This window comes from Carassius carassius, chromosome 18 (assembly GCF_963082965.1).
Source record: "Carassius carassius chromosome 18, fCarCar2.1, whole genome shotgun sequence".
Classification (NCBI taxonomy): domain Eukaryota; kingdom Metazoa; phylum Chordata; class Actinopteri; order Cypriniformes; family Cyprinidae; genus Carassius; species Carassius carassius.
In genome coordinates, this window is record NC_081772.1 from 25552620 (window position 1) to 25569265 (window position 16646).

The following is a 16646-nucleotide window of genomic DNA, read 5'->3' on the forward strand; positions in this document are numbered from 1 at the left end:
TTTCAGTTTATTGATGATCTGACTCCTGTGAATGCATTGCTCTTGGAAACAGTTAACAGTTTGTTATTTTATCATACGTTACTGCATCACTAACAGTTCCTCTCAGATGATGACAAATTTCTTCATCCGCCCGGATAAGGATAAGCGCTTTCATTGTCGCTCCAGTTGGATGACATTTCTTTTATTTTCGTAAACAGTGCTTGAATGCGTCACATTGTTATGATTGGCCCGGAGTAGACATCTTATGTCACCGCGTTCTGAACTCGTACGTGCTCATAATGGTAATTTTCCTTCTGCGTTCACACACAGCAGAATTCCGTCAATTTACTGGTAATGTTAAAACTTCTCATACAGGTAAATTTACAGGTAAATTGCCGTAAAGAGATCATGTTTGAACAGGATCTTTTAAAAAATACCGCTAAATTCATTCCGGCAATTTACCGGTATTTTTTAAAAGATCCTGTTCAAACATGATCTCTTTATGGCAATTTACCTGTAATTTTCCAGAAAAGTCTGTATGTGTGAAAGGGCTTATTTATGGAACATAATTACTGCTTACCGTCTGGCGCTGGTTCTGTCGACAAGGACAGCTCCCGTAAACATAAGCGTACGGGCCAACCAAATGACCCAAGAAGAGTTTGGGACAAGAGGAGAGAAAGAGCGAGGATCAATATCGGTGTTGCATTTTCTAGATGGAGAGAGCTTCGCGACAAACTTCAACTAGAAAGAAATGCCGATCTCGCTTGCGTTTTACTCGACATGTGAGATGTTTTGATTCGTATCTTTACAGAAAATGTATGCTACTATTATGATCAACAAGATTAGTATTATGGGGCATACATGCCAAATGCGGGGCATCGCGCCTCTAGACCCGCGCAAGGACACGTCTGATTGTGTCTTTGCATTCACTTTGTATGTAATCTACTTGCACAAATCGTTGAACTGATGTATGCCCAATTGTGTTTGAATGTTCAAATTGGACAAATATTCTAACATCTATGACTAAAAATTTAGTTGGAAACCTTCCATTACTCGGGTCTAATTAAATATAATAAAATTATGACATCAAACACAACATTTATTAAACTTTACCTCATCCGTTAAATCCATGATTTATCTTTCCGTCTGATTGATGGCCATCAGCAGTTGGGTAGAAGACAACAAATCCAATCATTTCACGCTCCTTCTTAGTGTCATCAAACCACGCGATTGTTGTGGTTTTGGTAGTGCGCTCTCTAGTGGCAGGTCCTACAACCTTTACCTTTAAGAAAATGTATTTTGTCAATTAAGAAAAAACTTCAGTATTGATTTAATGAGGGTTGAGAGCAATTTAACATACATTTTCCTTTTGCATAAAATTATTAGTGCAAAATGAAGAGTGAAAAATACTGTTATTCATTGGTAAGTCACATATAATAGTATTGACCACTAACCTCTAGCTAAGTTCTTACTAGAAACGAAGGACCCAGATGTGTAAACTCTATTTGTGCACACAAGCAGATGGTCATGTTTTCACACTTTTATGTTGTCCACTTCTGTTTCTTCTGTTGTACTTTATCTTTTTTTTCTTTTCTTTTTTTTTGAAAGGTGGGATTGTAACCTTTCATCCATAAGTGATGCCTGTGATGTAATTTTAATCCTTCAAACACACATTCCTCTTTCAATTGCTTCTGTCAGATTTTATTTTATGAATCATTTATGTTTAAATTCTGTTAGCCAAGCTGTGGTATCGGACAGTGGCCACCCTCCTTCACAACCCACACAACATTAGATTAGTCTTTTACAGACACAACAAGAGATTACTGTAAAACTGCAGCCTGCAATCACTACCAGTAAACACAAGAGTGGTGGTTGCTGTCCATGGTACTGAACATTATGAGATGGTCAAAGCTCTAATTCACACACAGAGGTGAGTTGTGCACTGTTCATAATTGAATTCATAATGCATTTTGTTCCAATGAAAATAAATTAATACTGCTGCTTTAATATAAAGCTGATGTAAGTTTAGCTTCTTATATATTTAATTTTTCAGTATGATTTACTTGGCCAATATTTGTATCCATATTTTTCTTTGTATCAGAATTATTTGTTTCTGTATTTATATTTGGATAAAACCAACACTGAACTGACTTGAGCTGAGTAATGAAATAATTATTTTGTTACAGCTGCTGTATAGCAGAATTTGTATTTGCCTTTTTTTCGTAGTTTACATCATTGATTCTGTATATTCTGAAGCTACTTTGAAATCTGAATCTTTATTGTATAAAGCACAACAAAAACAAGGTCAAACAAATAAACAAACAAAAATTACATGACAAATGCATTTTAAATGTTATCCTGTTCCCTTCATTTCCTTTGGTTTACAGAACTCTGAACTTGATGAACCAAGTAATTGAACTTGATGAACCAAGTTATACCAGAACAATCATTGACAACCATAAATAAGATGACTCCATATAAAATTGATGATTACAAGACTGTGGAATTTGAGAGAAAATATTCAGTTGTTGACATTTACCAAAACAACTTTTACTGTGCATAAAATAAATGCAAATCTGAACAAATGATAAAGTACACATTAACAACGGACCAGCTCCAGGAGAGAGTGAGACTAAGAAACATATTGTGTATCAAATCATATTAAATCCTTATCAATGGTTTAAAACATTGAAATAGACATATACAGTTGTAGAAAATGTGGTGGACTATGATGGAAGAACATACAACTTTCCAGAATGTTCCAAAATTTATTAATTATATTATCTGATTTAATCAATACATGTCAACTTTGATCTCAATTTTTATTTGAAAAAAAAAAAAAAAATCTGAAACCAGTGTTGGACATTTTTGATAAGAAAATTGAAGTGAAAAGTTAGTAAAAGTTAATTATGCAGTTGATGTTGCTTGACTCTTTAATTTCTTTGAAAACTAATTAAATTAAATTATTCAACTTGTCATTCCAATTAAAATTTCTGTTCAACATTCTCCAGAGCCAATTCAAATTAGATTAAAGATTAGATTAAATTTTTTAATTTTGCCAAATCCTGACATATTCACACATACACAGAAACATGATTACTGTATGAATTCTGTCAGATTCACTTTCATCTTTTTGTAAGCGTGTCCAATTCTATCATATCAGCAAACTGATTCTTATGCTATTGTTTTCGCTAACTTATATATAGAGCTTTTTCATCAACACCCCTTGGCTCTGCCATGTACTTTCTCTCTTTACTTTTCTCTTTCTGCAGCTGTCATTTTCCCAGTTAAGGGGCTGGGTGTTATTAAAGCTAAAATGCTGTGAGCCGCCACAGTAAGGATTAGCAGTGTATATATAAAATGTGTTTTGATGATAAAGTGATATGTTTGTGATTGTACAGCACTTGTGATATTGCAAATGGTTGCCTTGAGGCCAACATAAAAGAACCCTTCAAGTGATGTTTACATTGATCCTGTCTATTCTATTGTTTACAGAGAGGACACTTTTTTAAAGCTTTTTTTTTTCACCCCTTGAGGCAAATTAAATGAAGCAGTATTTTGCTCCTCATTCATCAGCATAGTTCCGCAAACCTCTTCATAATGAGCGTGTGTTTGTTTTTTTGTGTTTTTTTTAATAATGCTATTGAAATGTGATGTGCCAAACTATGCTGATAGCAATTATTAAACCTGTTTGTTGTGTAAATGTGCTTTTTAAATATTAAAGTCAACAATGATGTGAACAGCTCAAAGAGAAATTGCATGCCTATTTGCAAGCTATTCTAGGTCATTGATCAGCATCTCAGGTGATTTTAGAAACATTTGAATAGTTTATTTGATGTTTGTTTGTGGTTTGAATGAGCCTTTACACCCACTTTGTTGTTAAGGTGCATTCAGGCATATTGGATTCGGGCAAGATAGTGAGCTGAAACATGACAATGATCTTAAACTTAAATTTTAACTGGCTTAGCAGTGTTGTTTTGTTGTTAATCTTTGTATAGACATGCATGTTTTGTTAAATTTTTAAGTTTTCTGCTGCAATTTTCCATGTTTTAATATGGTATCCATGGTTTAGAATTTGTTTGATACAAATATTTATTTATTTATTTATTTTTCAATTCATGAATTTATTTAGATGAGCAGGACAGAGTTGTTATTTGTTCCCAAAAAAACTCTAATGATCCATCTGAGGGGTGGAGATGAGCGAGGAGATGATCGGAGAGAAAATATTAGGAGCAGAAAAGAGTCAAGAGGGGAGGTGAATAGAAAATGAGCAGAGAAATATGAGAAGAGGAGACAGAAGTGATATTAGGATAAGAGAAAAGAGGACAGCATAAGTGAGAGATCATAGAGAACTATCATGTGAAAATGTTTTGTTGGACTTTACTAGTGCTAAGGGTGAAACAGGTTTGCAACATACCTGCAGTATCAGTCTAATTAAGGCAGACCACATCCTTCCCTCCTGTGAATAAAATGAGTTTCTCATTACCAGACTGATGAAAATGAATTATGAAAAAGGGGCACGAGGACCATTTAAAGGGTTGGGCAGTGAGTAATTATGTGCTTCAGATGTTTTTAATCAATTAGTGAATACTTGAAAATGTTTGCAGGTGTTTCATGGAATTTGGTCTCAGATTTATTTTAGAACCAGAGTTTGACAGACCAAAGACTTTCCAATTAATGATAATTGTGAACAAATTAGTTTAAGTAACATAAATTAATCAATGTTATACTGAGAGGTCTGTCGGCTCGCAAGCCAAAAATATGCCAAGGATGATGTGTAGAGCTTTGGCAAAATTTTGCATTAACAAAAAAAGAACGATAATTGAGATGGGATTAGGTTGAAGACGCACTCGATTTTTGTTGTTGTTGTTGTAAACGGGTTCTTGTTTTCAAAGGATGGGTCACCGTGACCTCATCTGGATTCTCTGCAGCTGCGTTAATGTCCTCTCCAGTTCTGTTACTCGTGTTAAATGAGCACAATGAGTAAATAAGACTTATCTACACCACACACACACCAGAAAGAGGAGACTTAGGACTCTGCAGAGCAAAAGTAGGCGTTTATCACCTTGTGGATGTTTTCAAACTGCTGGGTGTTTCTAAATCATGCAATCAAAATGATCCCCCTTACCCAACCCCACCCCTAAACCTAACATCACTATGATGTCAGCCAATCAGGTATCAATATGTAAAAACACCCTGATCTGGTAACTCCCATTACTTTCCTGCAGAGACATATACACGAAAAAGAGTGCTAAAAAGAGGATGTTCAATACTGTTTAGAGTGTGTGACGTGACAGAGTGAAATAATGACGAGTTAGACGCATTTTTGGTTTAGGCACATTCAGACAATTCATTTTGGTGAAATCCACATTCAAATATTTTCCCATTGAAAGATTGTTTTAAAGAATTGTGGGGAGTATTTGTCCTATTAAATTAATGGTGGAAAAAAATCTGAGTTCAACACATTATGTTCAAATCATAATCAGCACAAAGCTTTATAAATAATTAGTTGATGTGGAAAAACAAACAAAAAATGACATTATTACTGGCAGATATATCAGAACTGTATGAGAAATGGTTAAGTTTCTTTTGAAATGTTTGGGTTGTGCTTTGGTGTATTGGAGAATCTGAGCTCTTGTATTAATAAGATATTATTACTCAAGTTGTAATATGTCTGGGGGCAATCACTGAGAAACTCTGTTCCTATAAATAACAGCAAATTTATTTCTTAACCAGTTGGGATGTTTAGCAAAATACATAAATTATTAGTCTCTGTATGGTGTAATTCCAATTCCATAAAAGATCCGTAAGTATGAAATAATACCCATGAATGAGTGCACTGTCATGTTTACATGTTTTAATGAAAAGTTATGACTGACAGTTATATCAGACTCCCTCGGGAAGTTGATGCTTATGAACTAGGAAGTAATACTGATGATGTACTGTGCATTCAAATGTTTTTTGTCTTAAAACATAGATGCATTTTATTTTTCCCTGACTGACTTGCACAGCATTTTCAAAGTACTGCAAGAAAAGCAAAATATGCACTTTAGTTGTAGAACTGATGCTTTTTCTTTGTATATTTACCTCTTTTTTATTATTATAGTCTCAGAGAATTATGTGATAAAATGTAGTGTAAACTGGTTATACAATCGTGCCAGCTCTTAAACCATTTGAGTTGTATTTTGGAGAAAAGTTACATTTATTCTTCATCAACAGTTCACAAACTGCATGCAAACTGAATTGTACAATCCACATTCAGAAAACTTATGTTGGATAACAAGTAGCTTCCACAATGATTGACACTCTCCCAAAGTCAGACATAAAGAAAATCAATAGTTTCCCACGATTAATTACAGCTTCATGTAGTGTTCTATTGTTCTCAACTCATACATTTGATCATTCCTAGCTTTCATGAAAGCAACATTGTCCAATGAAGCCACAACATTTGTTTGCATTGGACAAATATTCTGTATCCGTTTGTTTGTATAAGCTCAGTATCGGGGAAACATTATACATATTATGAATCTCTCTCACCATCACTGTGGGTTTTCAGCCCCATCCAAAACATGGAGCAGATATTTCAGCTCAGATGACATCCTTATCACCAACCTACTGCAAGAAATTTGATTCTATCGCTGCCTGAAAGGCATCTCTCGCTTTCTCCTGGGTTCTCTCACTCTCCTTGAATTCTATCGCTTTCTCTCACAATCTTCTCACTCTCTGGCTTCTTCCCGCTGTCGTTTGCAGCTCCCTCTCTTGTGTGTTCTCTCTTCCTCGTGACTTGAAGGCAGCTCACTCCTCTGCAGAGGCAGCCAGCCCTCCTGATTTGCTCAGTGCTGTGGAGCGATTTGCATAGGGCTGGCCCACATCTGAGCAACTCCCGCCTCCTCTTCCACATCCATCCCATCGTCTCTGCTTAGTTTCACCTGAGTCAAGCCTCCCCCATCCATCCCCCTTCTCTCCTTTCTCTCTCCTCTCTACCAGCTTCAGTCTCTATCCTCTCTGCTGGAGTGTCTCCGTTCTGTATCTGTTTCTTACTCAGTGAGTGTTGGACAGGGGACTCGTATCTCACTCATGACTTTTGCTTCATTAGCTGTGTGAGCAAACACAGCATTGTAGAGAGTCAGATAGCGCCTCTTTGCCTCAGTTTGGGAGAAGAAGGGCAGCACCAATCGGAGTGTGGTCACGAGACAGATGCTCCAAAACAGTGGTGCAGGTTGCTGGTCACCACCCGTTGATTCCCTGCCTCGCTTTTTCTCCTTCAGAGATGAACTGGGTCAATTGGGGATACACAGTGCTCTCATTCTACATCTCAGAGGACCAGCTGATAAGTAACATTTTCTGGAACTGAGGAATAACTATATGTGTGCACTCTTTCAGGAATTCTGCTTCTTCCCCAGTGGCAAAAGAGTCTTGTTCTAGGATTTTTATTTGGATTGTCATCAAAGAGAGTGCGTGCATTCCCTACTATGGGGTCTTAATGGACATCAGGTCCTTCTCACCTGTTTCTATTTCCATTCCACCTGCCGAAAGCTCTTCACTCCTGCAGCGTGGAGGGGGCGATAACCATGCGCCCCCACTTTGAGACCCAATACTCCCTGTGGCTTGCTCGCATGCTTCCTCTGGCCGTAGGATGTATGTTTGGCACTGCATGGGGCTCAAACCCTGATAACACTGTCATGCTCTCATCCTCCACATTCTCACATTCTGAGACCCAGCACCACCATCACCCGGCAGGAGCTCAGCATCAAGCACCTCCAATTGCCATCTACCGTTCCCCTGCTCCCCTGCGAGGTGGCCATGGTAAGTTTCTCCCTTCATCCACCTGCTTTGATGTGTTTCTGATATATGAAAGAGGTTTTGGAAACCGAATACTGAGAAAATTGCTGCTTTCGCTGCAAAAAAGATGTGCAAATTAACTTTACTGGCCAATCAGTTCTTGGTAGATATATTTTTATATTTGCATATTGTGTTTATGTGAATGTGTTGGTATGTCAGTGTGTCCAGGTGTTTATAAGGGCATGAGTTTGTAATTGAGGTGCAAATGACACTAGTAATTGAGCTTGACTCCATTTAGTTCAGAGAGTTCCCCCAACCTATCCCCACACCCCAAAGCACTTCTATAGCCAGTGCAGATGGGGGTGACATGAGAAGAGAGTGTGTGCATCACTAAATCTGATTCTGTCAGGTCATCAACACTCACACACACTCACACAATCCAGACCTAATGAAATTCTATCCCTCTGTCCCTGTCCTTCTTCCTCCATCTGTGTCTGTGGATTCTGACTTCTTTCAGCCAAATAGATAACATTATCAATGCATATTTTTTGGGGAAAAAAGGTTTTTTGGATAAGTGTTTCCAAGTTGCCTTGATCTGGGTGTCTTATTTATTTATTTATTTTATTTGTTTTCCACGGGGCGCTGCATTCCTTCTAAAGTTTTAAAAGTTTTTAAACATGTCCTTTCACATTTTGACTTAATGAGCCACTCCTCATACCTTATGATGCCCTGTAGACACACTCAAAGTCTTCAGAACACTCTGTGAGAAATCCTTGTATTTTGTGTCTGGATGCAACTGGATATCAAGTCATGTGCTGACATGGTTTCAGTGGGATTAGGGAAGTGCACATTGCATATCATTAGGTTATCATTACAAACTGAAATAACAGTTTAAAGAAGAAAAAAAGAAAGAAATTAAAGTAGAATGGATAATTTTATATACATGCTTTTTTATATATATTATAAATGTATATATATGTGTAATGATAAAAGACTTCCTAATCATCGGGAAGAAGGAGACGGGAACCGGCGGACAATCAACAACATTTTAATAAAGCAAAATAAACACAAAACAGCACACCAGCCCCTCACGGACGACTGGTGCGCGCAAATAAAAACCAAAACACAACTAAAAGCCCAGGCCTGGTCCTCTCTCGTCCTTCACTGTCGTCGCTCCAGTTTTATATCCTTCCATTTCCTCCGTGGGCCTCGAGACCGGTGGGTCGAACAGGTGTAGCTCATCTCCAATCACTCCACCGGCCTCGCTCCCATGTCCCTCGGCCCCGCCCCACTCGTCACAATATGCCAATAATATATATATATATATAATTACAAACATGTTTGTTTTACTTTATGATTTTTAACCACTGCCGTTCTGTTTTAATATATATATATATATATATATATATATATATATATATTAGGGGTGTAACGATACGCGTATTCGTATTGAACCGTTCGGTACGAGGCTTTCGGTTCGGTACGAGGCTTTCGGTTCGGTACGCGGTACGCATTATGGACCGAACGGTTCGTTGGACTAATTAATTATATTTGGAAAATAAAAAAAATTGTGAAATATAATGATATGCGTTCAACAAGGTAGCCCAATAACCCAAACGACGTAACAGGCAACGCCCCTGACACCCCCGAAAAAGAAAAAAACACCAACTTATATGTTTATGTTAGGCTACTCAGTCAGGCGCTCACTCACTCAGTAATACACGCTGAAGGCTCATTGCAAAATGGCCAATGCCTTTAACAGACCAGAAATAGAAGATCCTCCAATAACCAACAGGTCTGGTGTTTGGGTGCACTTTGGATTCCCTGTAAGCTATAATGGTGATGGCAAGAGAGTGGTGGATAAAAAAACAACGATATGTCGCATCTAGGGTACTACACCAGCGGGAATACAAAAAAAACCCCAAAAAAACACTTGAAACATGTCAACTCATTTACGCTGACATCACTTTAGTGTGTCAGTATCTGGGAAAAGACGAAAAAAAGGAGAAACATACACGCATGAAAACTATCCCCGCAGCATTTAGACAGACATTTCCAACGGATTCAAACAGGGCAAAAGACATCACCACGGTGATTGGTAGGCTACATTTACGTTATAGCCGCGGATATGAGACCTTACTATTTACCATTCATTCTATCATCATCATTATAGCTTACAGGGAATCCAAAGTGCACCCAAACACCAGACCTGTTGGTTATTGAAGGATCTTCTATTTCTGGTCTGTTAAACGCATTAGCCATTTTGCAACGAGCCTTCAGCGCGTACTGAGTGAGCGAGCGCCTTATTTACTCTGTAGTGGAAAACGTAGGTTTTAAGAACATGCTTAATGTAATTGAGCCCCGTTACAATATTCCTTCATGAGCCCATTTCAGACAGACCGTAATTCCTGCTTTGTTCCAAAAAACATAAGCCCTATAGAGAACCAATTGAGTAAAAACACACTCAATATAAAGAGTTATAGAGTTCCATATAAAAAGTTACATCTTTGTATTTGTTCATAACTAATATAACATTTTCATTTTTTTATAAGGAGTTGTTTTTGTTTTATACAGTATGCTGCTAAGAAAACACCATAGAAGATGGGTAAAGAATAGCTCCATCACTGTTCAATGTAAAAAAAAAAAACATACTTTGTTAGTTTTAATAAATATAATTTTTTTAAAAATCAAGGAAATTTATCTGACAATTTTTTCTTTTTGCTGTATCTAAAACGTACCGAACCGTACCGAACCGAACCGTGACACCAGTGTATTGTATCGAACGAACCATGAATTTTGTGAACCGTTACACCCCTAATATATATATATATATATATATATATATATATATATATATATATATATATATATATATATATATTTGTATATATTTGTAACATAAAACTTCATAATCATCTGGAAGAAGGAGGCCTGAACCAGCGGACATTTAAACTGAAGCTTTAATAATAAAAAAAACACAAAACAATGCAACAGCCCCTTACGGACAACTGCCGCACACAAACAAAAACCAAACACAAAATAAAATCCAGGCCTGGTCCTCTCTCGTCCTTCACTGTCATCGCTCCTCTTTTATATCAGGAGTCGCTTATTTCCCAATCACTCCACCGGCCTCGCTCCATTCCCAAGGCTCTCGTCCGAGCTTCAGATTTGACCCTTCTTCGAGGACAGCAAGCCAAGTGCATTTACCATTGTCTAGCAGGTCTGAATGGACAGGCAGACTCATGATTTTTTTTTTACTTATACTGTAGGCAACTATAGTATAAGTATTCATTCATAGTTTGAGTTATCCAAATATAGTTAACACTGTGGTGCTATTAAACTTTGCTCAGTTTTTTTTATTGATTTTTTTTTGTTCTAGAGTAATTTGCTTCAAAATGTTGTTCTCATGTCCTTACAAGTGACTCTGCACATTAAGCTGGGATATGGTAATGCATTTTAAGAAAGATTAAACAATAAAATAATAAAAGCTTTTCTGAAACAAACTAAACATAAAATAAAAAATTCTGAAAAATTGTATAAGATACAAAATGACTGTGACATGCAAAACTAAAGACCTTGTTCTGAGCAAGGAAAGTCTTTGTGGTGCGGTTAAAAAAATGGGGCTTAAACTGCTCAGCTGTGTTATTTAACTGGATTTCCCTGAAGCAACAGGGAATAGGGAAGAAAACGGCTCTTTTCTCTCTTTCTTTTTCACTTCCCTGTTTGAAGACCTTCTCTGTCCTCTGGGATGGGATGTTGAGCTCTGCCAGAGTTGAAAATGAAAAAGACACTGTCATGAGACAGACCCACTACAAACACACACACACATACAAGTAAAGAGAGAGAAACTGGTCATTCATAAATATAAAGATCCATGAAAAAAGATTAGCTAAGCAAGGAAATTACATCAGATAATAAGATTTTCAGATACTATGTATAGAATTGCTTTTATTTTTCTCAAACTATTATTTAAGCATAAATCTAATACGATTTCATAAGTTTTATTTTATGCGTTGATACATTTGAATTTGCATCAATTTGCATCAGTCTAGCTGGCGTATATCAAAATAATCGCACAAAGATTTATAGATGTGACCCTGTACCACAGAACCAGTCTTAAGTCGCTGGGATATATATGTAGCAATAGCCAAAAATACATTGTATGGGTCAAAATTATATTTTGTAAATTTCCTACTGTAAATATATAAAAACTAAATGTTTGATTAGTAATGCATTGTTAAGAAGTTTATTTGGACAATTTTAAAGGCAATTTCTTCAATATTTAGTGTTTTATTTTATTTTATTTTTATTTTTTGCACCCTCAGATTCCAGATTTTCAAGTTGTATCTCAGCCAAATATTGTATACTAACAAACCATAAATCAATGGAAAGCTTATTTATTCAGCTTTCAGATGATGTATAAATCTCAGTTTCTAAAAATCGACCCTTATGACTTATGATTTTGTGGTCCAGGGTCACAGATACATGCATACATACTGTACATACATACATATATACAAATGTAAGGCTGTATTTTTTATTTGTTTTCCCAGAAGACAAAGAATAGAGAAAAGAAATGTTTATATCTGTTGAATGTCTTTTAAAAGTACACTATCAAGATTGATTCAAAGATATTAAATAAAATCTATAGACTACACTATTTTTGCTGTGTCTTTAAGGATGTCTATACTGTAAATTAAAAATATTAAGTAATTTGCAATTAAAGCAATTTGAACCGAAAGACCAGTTAAACAAAATAGACTCCATGATGTGGCGTTCTCATCGGAAGAAAGAGAATACACACTCAAACACACACACACACACACACACACACACACGCACTCCATTTCTATGCCCTCCATTTTGGCTTTAGACAATAAGACAATCAATGGGTGCCTTTGTTTTTGCTGCTTAATTCTTGAGGTTATTTAAGGTTTTTTTGATGTCGTCCTCTCTCTCTGATGCAGTCTTTGTCTCAGCAAAGATCAGAACACAGCTGGCTGCCTGCATGATGAGAATTCAGTTAATGAAGAAACACAAGTCAAACCAGGGCTGCCATTTCCTGTCTGTTCATCTCTCTCTCTCTCTGTCTATCATTCAGAACAATTCTATTGGGTAATTCTTGTTTTTGCACCTTGGTGGACAACTGTCAAAAAGCAGTTTGGCGTTCACTGAATTCCCTGGACATCAGAGTCGTCACTAACTAATTGCTATTACAATCCCATGTAATTATAATCATGGAGCAGAAAAGAGAATAGTCAAAAATGTCTCATAATTATCTGAAAATTAATGTTTATTCATTAGAACACATCCCTGCTGATCTCCGCCCTATCCATGATGCAAATTCTGTCTCGGATATTTAAAAACCCCTCACACCTGCAGAAATATATCCTGCTTCTTACGCTATCCATGTAGTTGTTAAATTTTTATTTATTTTTTTTTGGGGGGGGGGGGGTCGTTTGGGTTCAACATCACATTTTGCATCTCAAAATGTGATGTTAATATAGTATTAAATGACATGCCTATAAATCATGCACCAACTGCATCCAGAAGAAATTAGAGAAATTACTGTATATCATGTTTGTTTTTAGTAGCACCTAAGGGGACTATATGGTATCATTTAAAGCTTTTCCATATCTGGGTAAGAACATGGATTGCTTCAGGATGCAACTTAATGTCCCCTGAGGTTAGTCAGAAGTTTAATGTGAAAGGAATCTTCAGGAGCAGCAAGAAAGCAGTTCGGATTGCAGTGTGTGTAATTCTTGTTCCATTTACTTCAAAAGACACAAGATGACTGCTCACACCTGAATGAAAGTGTGTGCAGTCTCACACTGCCAGACTTTTGAGCATCGTTCTATTCCAAAAAGTCTGTTACACATCTTGTCTGCAAAATGTTTTGGCCAAGAACCACCCACTTAACCCTCTGAAGTCGATTAACTAGGATACGCGTTATGAGTCATTTTCTCCTGATAACCCCGAAAAGAACTTAAATTACACTTTCAGTTTTAATCGTACAGATAAGAGCAATACATCAACCGAATCTGTAAAGGGTCTACTTTTTTAGGAAGATCTGAGCAACAATAAGGTGAACAACAAGCTTGTAAAGGTAACACAACAGATATTAATTAGAAAATGGTTTGTTGACATATTTTCTGTGTAAAATAAATAAATAAATATATATATATATATATATATATATATATATACCAAAATAAGTGGAAATTTATTTTTAGTGCAGGTTTAAAGATGCACTACCTGTTTGGCTTTTGGCTTATAAACCAGTATTTTAAGTCTGCTATTTTAAAGATTAGATACCACAAACTTTGGCAGATTCAGTGACTAGTGCTTCCTTTGAACCTTGTAAATAACTTAATAAAATCCCGCATTATCCCCAATTGCTAACTTGTAAAATTCTGTGCATCTGGGCTTCGACAAATTGTGTAGCAGCCAGACAGGTAGATTGGAACTGATCAATATAGACATTTCAGACCATTTTTCCACGATTCTAATGATCCGTTAACAGTTAAGTCAAGTCAAGTCAAGTCACCTTTACTTATATAGCACTTTAAACAAAATACATTGCGTCAAAGCAACTGAACAAACATTCATTAGGAAAACAGTGTGTCAATAATGCAAAATGATAGTTAAAGGCAGTTCATCATTGAATTCAGTGATGTCATCTCTGTTCAGTTAAATAGTGTCTGTGCATTTATTTGCAATCAAGTCAACGATATCGCTGTAGATGAAATGACCTCAACTAAGCAAGCCAGACGCGACAGCGGCAAGGAACCGAAACTCAATCGGTGACAGAATGGAGAAAAAAACCTTGGGAGAAACCAGGCTCAGCTGGGGGGCCAGTTCTCCTCTGGCCAGACGGAACCAGTAGTTCAATTCCAGGCTGCAGCAAAGTCAGATTGTGCAGAAGAATCATCTGTTTCCTGTGGTCTTGTCCCGGTGGTCCTCTGAGACAAGGTCTTTACAGGGGATCTGTATCTGGGGCTCTAGTTGTCCTGGTCTCCGTTGTCTTTCAAGGCAGTAGAGGTCCTTTGTAGGTGCTGATCCACCATCTGGTCTGGATACGTACTGGATCCGGGTGACTGCAGTGACCCTCTGATCTGGATACAGACTGGATCTGGTGGCTACGGTGACCTCGGAATAAAAGAGAAACAGACAAATATTAGCGTAGATGCCATTCTTCTAATGATGTAGCAAGTACATAGGGTGTTATGGGAAGTGTTTCCGGTTCCGGTTTACCTTATTAATGCAGCCTAAAAATCCTTTAACGGTTTTGGATATTAAAAGCATATTAGTATGATATGTGTAAGCCAGGTTAAAGAGATGGGTCTTTAATCTAGATTTAAACTGCAAGAGTGTGTCTGCCTCCCGAGCAATGTTAGGTAGGTTATTCCAGAGTTTAGGCGCCAAATAGGAAAAGGATCTGCCGTCTGCAGTTGATTTGGATATTCTAGGTATTATCAAATTGCCTGAGTTTTGAGAACATAGCGGACGTATAGGATTATAATGTAAAAGGAGCTCACTCAAATACTGAGGTGCTAAACCATTCAGGGCTTTATAAGTAATAAGCAATATTTTAAAATCTATACAATGTTTGATAGGGAGCCAGTGCAGTGCTGACAGGACCGGGCTAATATGGTCATACTTCCTGGTTCTAGTAAGAACTCTTGCTGCTGCATTTTGGACTAACTGTAGTTTGTTTACTAAGCGTGCAGAACAACCACCCAATAAAGCATTACAATAATCTAACCTGGAGGACATAAATGCATGGATTTATGTCTCAGTCTAAGTCTCACTTAAGTCTCAGTCAACAGTGAGAATGTATTCTAAGAATGAGGCTTAGGAGGGTAATAAACTCAAAGTGATCTGACCTATTCAATATAATCACACACAAGTGATGCACTACACTTAGTTTATGGTGTTTCTGTTGTTGCTAATTTGGTTTCTAGGTCTTTCAAGTGCATTACTTTGCCTTTTGTTGCTAATCATTTTGAAAACTTGTGATTTTTATCACTTGCTCCCTTTTTGCTTTAGCATATCTGAGATATTAAAGATACCATAAATGCACAAATGATTACTTGTAACTTTTCACTATGTAATAAATCAATATAATTGTTAAGTGCAACACTATGGGATCAGAATCCTGCCTAAAGTATTGCAGTCACAGATAAAGAAATAACAAGTGTGAAAACAAAATTTAAAAATGCAAGTAAAAATATATTGCACAAGATTTAAAAATGAAAGCAATGTTTTCAAAATGCAAACTATGGTCATGGATTAAAAAATAAGAAGCATAAATTAAAATTAATAACACATTTTTACAAATAATAAGCATGAATCAAAATGTAAACGTTTAAAATCGTATTGCACACAATTTAAATCTGAATGCTAAATTGTAAACTTGCGCACAAAATCATGTTTTCCTTGCTTATATTTCTTTTCTTTTTTTCTGCTCTCAGACAATTTATGCTCATATTTAATTTTTTTGTATGCTTATGTTGTTTTTCCCCTTCGCTCTTGTTTCCATGTTCTGCACTTGCTTTTCCAAATGTTGCAGAGTTCCATGACAGGCTTAAGCCTGTTTCACACATACTCCATCGCTGTCTCTTTTACGCACACATGATAATGGATTACAGCATTCACACTGCATGTGTTTGCAGTCCGTCAGTGCGTTCCAGGAGCAGTGCGTCTGCAGCAGTGCATCGTTTACTTACCGAGTCTATTTTTGCTGTGCTGCACGCACTGAATTAAAGTGACAGTGTATTGTTCGCGGTAAAAATTAATATGGATTGACACGGAAATGCAATAATTTCACAATAAATGTATACAATTAAAGCCTACTGTGTTTCACAGTCAACACATGGCATATA

At 36.7% G+C, this 16646-nt stretch overlaps 1 protein-coding gene across 14 annotated transcripts in view; it reads left to right on the forward strand.

The window, feature by feature from the left end:
• The window catches only part of LOC132092740 (neurexin-3b-like), a 539941-nt gene that overhangs the window by 313981 nt on the left and 209314 nt on the right, over positions 1-16646 (forward strand). For 2 of the 14 annotated variants that reach the window (XM_059499117.1, XM_059499118.1), the window contains exon 1: positions 6946-7785. The exons of the other annotated variants lie outside the window; for them this stretch is intronic. In XM_059499117.1, the coding sequence (XP_059355100.1) occupies positions 7551-7785 (235 nt within the window). In that variant the 5' untranslated portion in view covers positions 6946-7550. Of the gene's footprint in view, positions 1-6945; positions 7786-16646 lie in introns of those variants that run through there. 14 annotated transcript variants of the gene reach the window in all.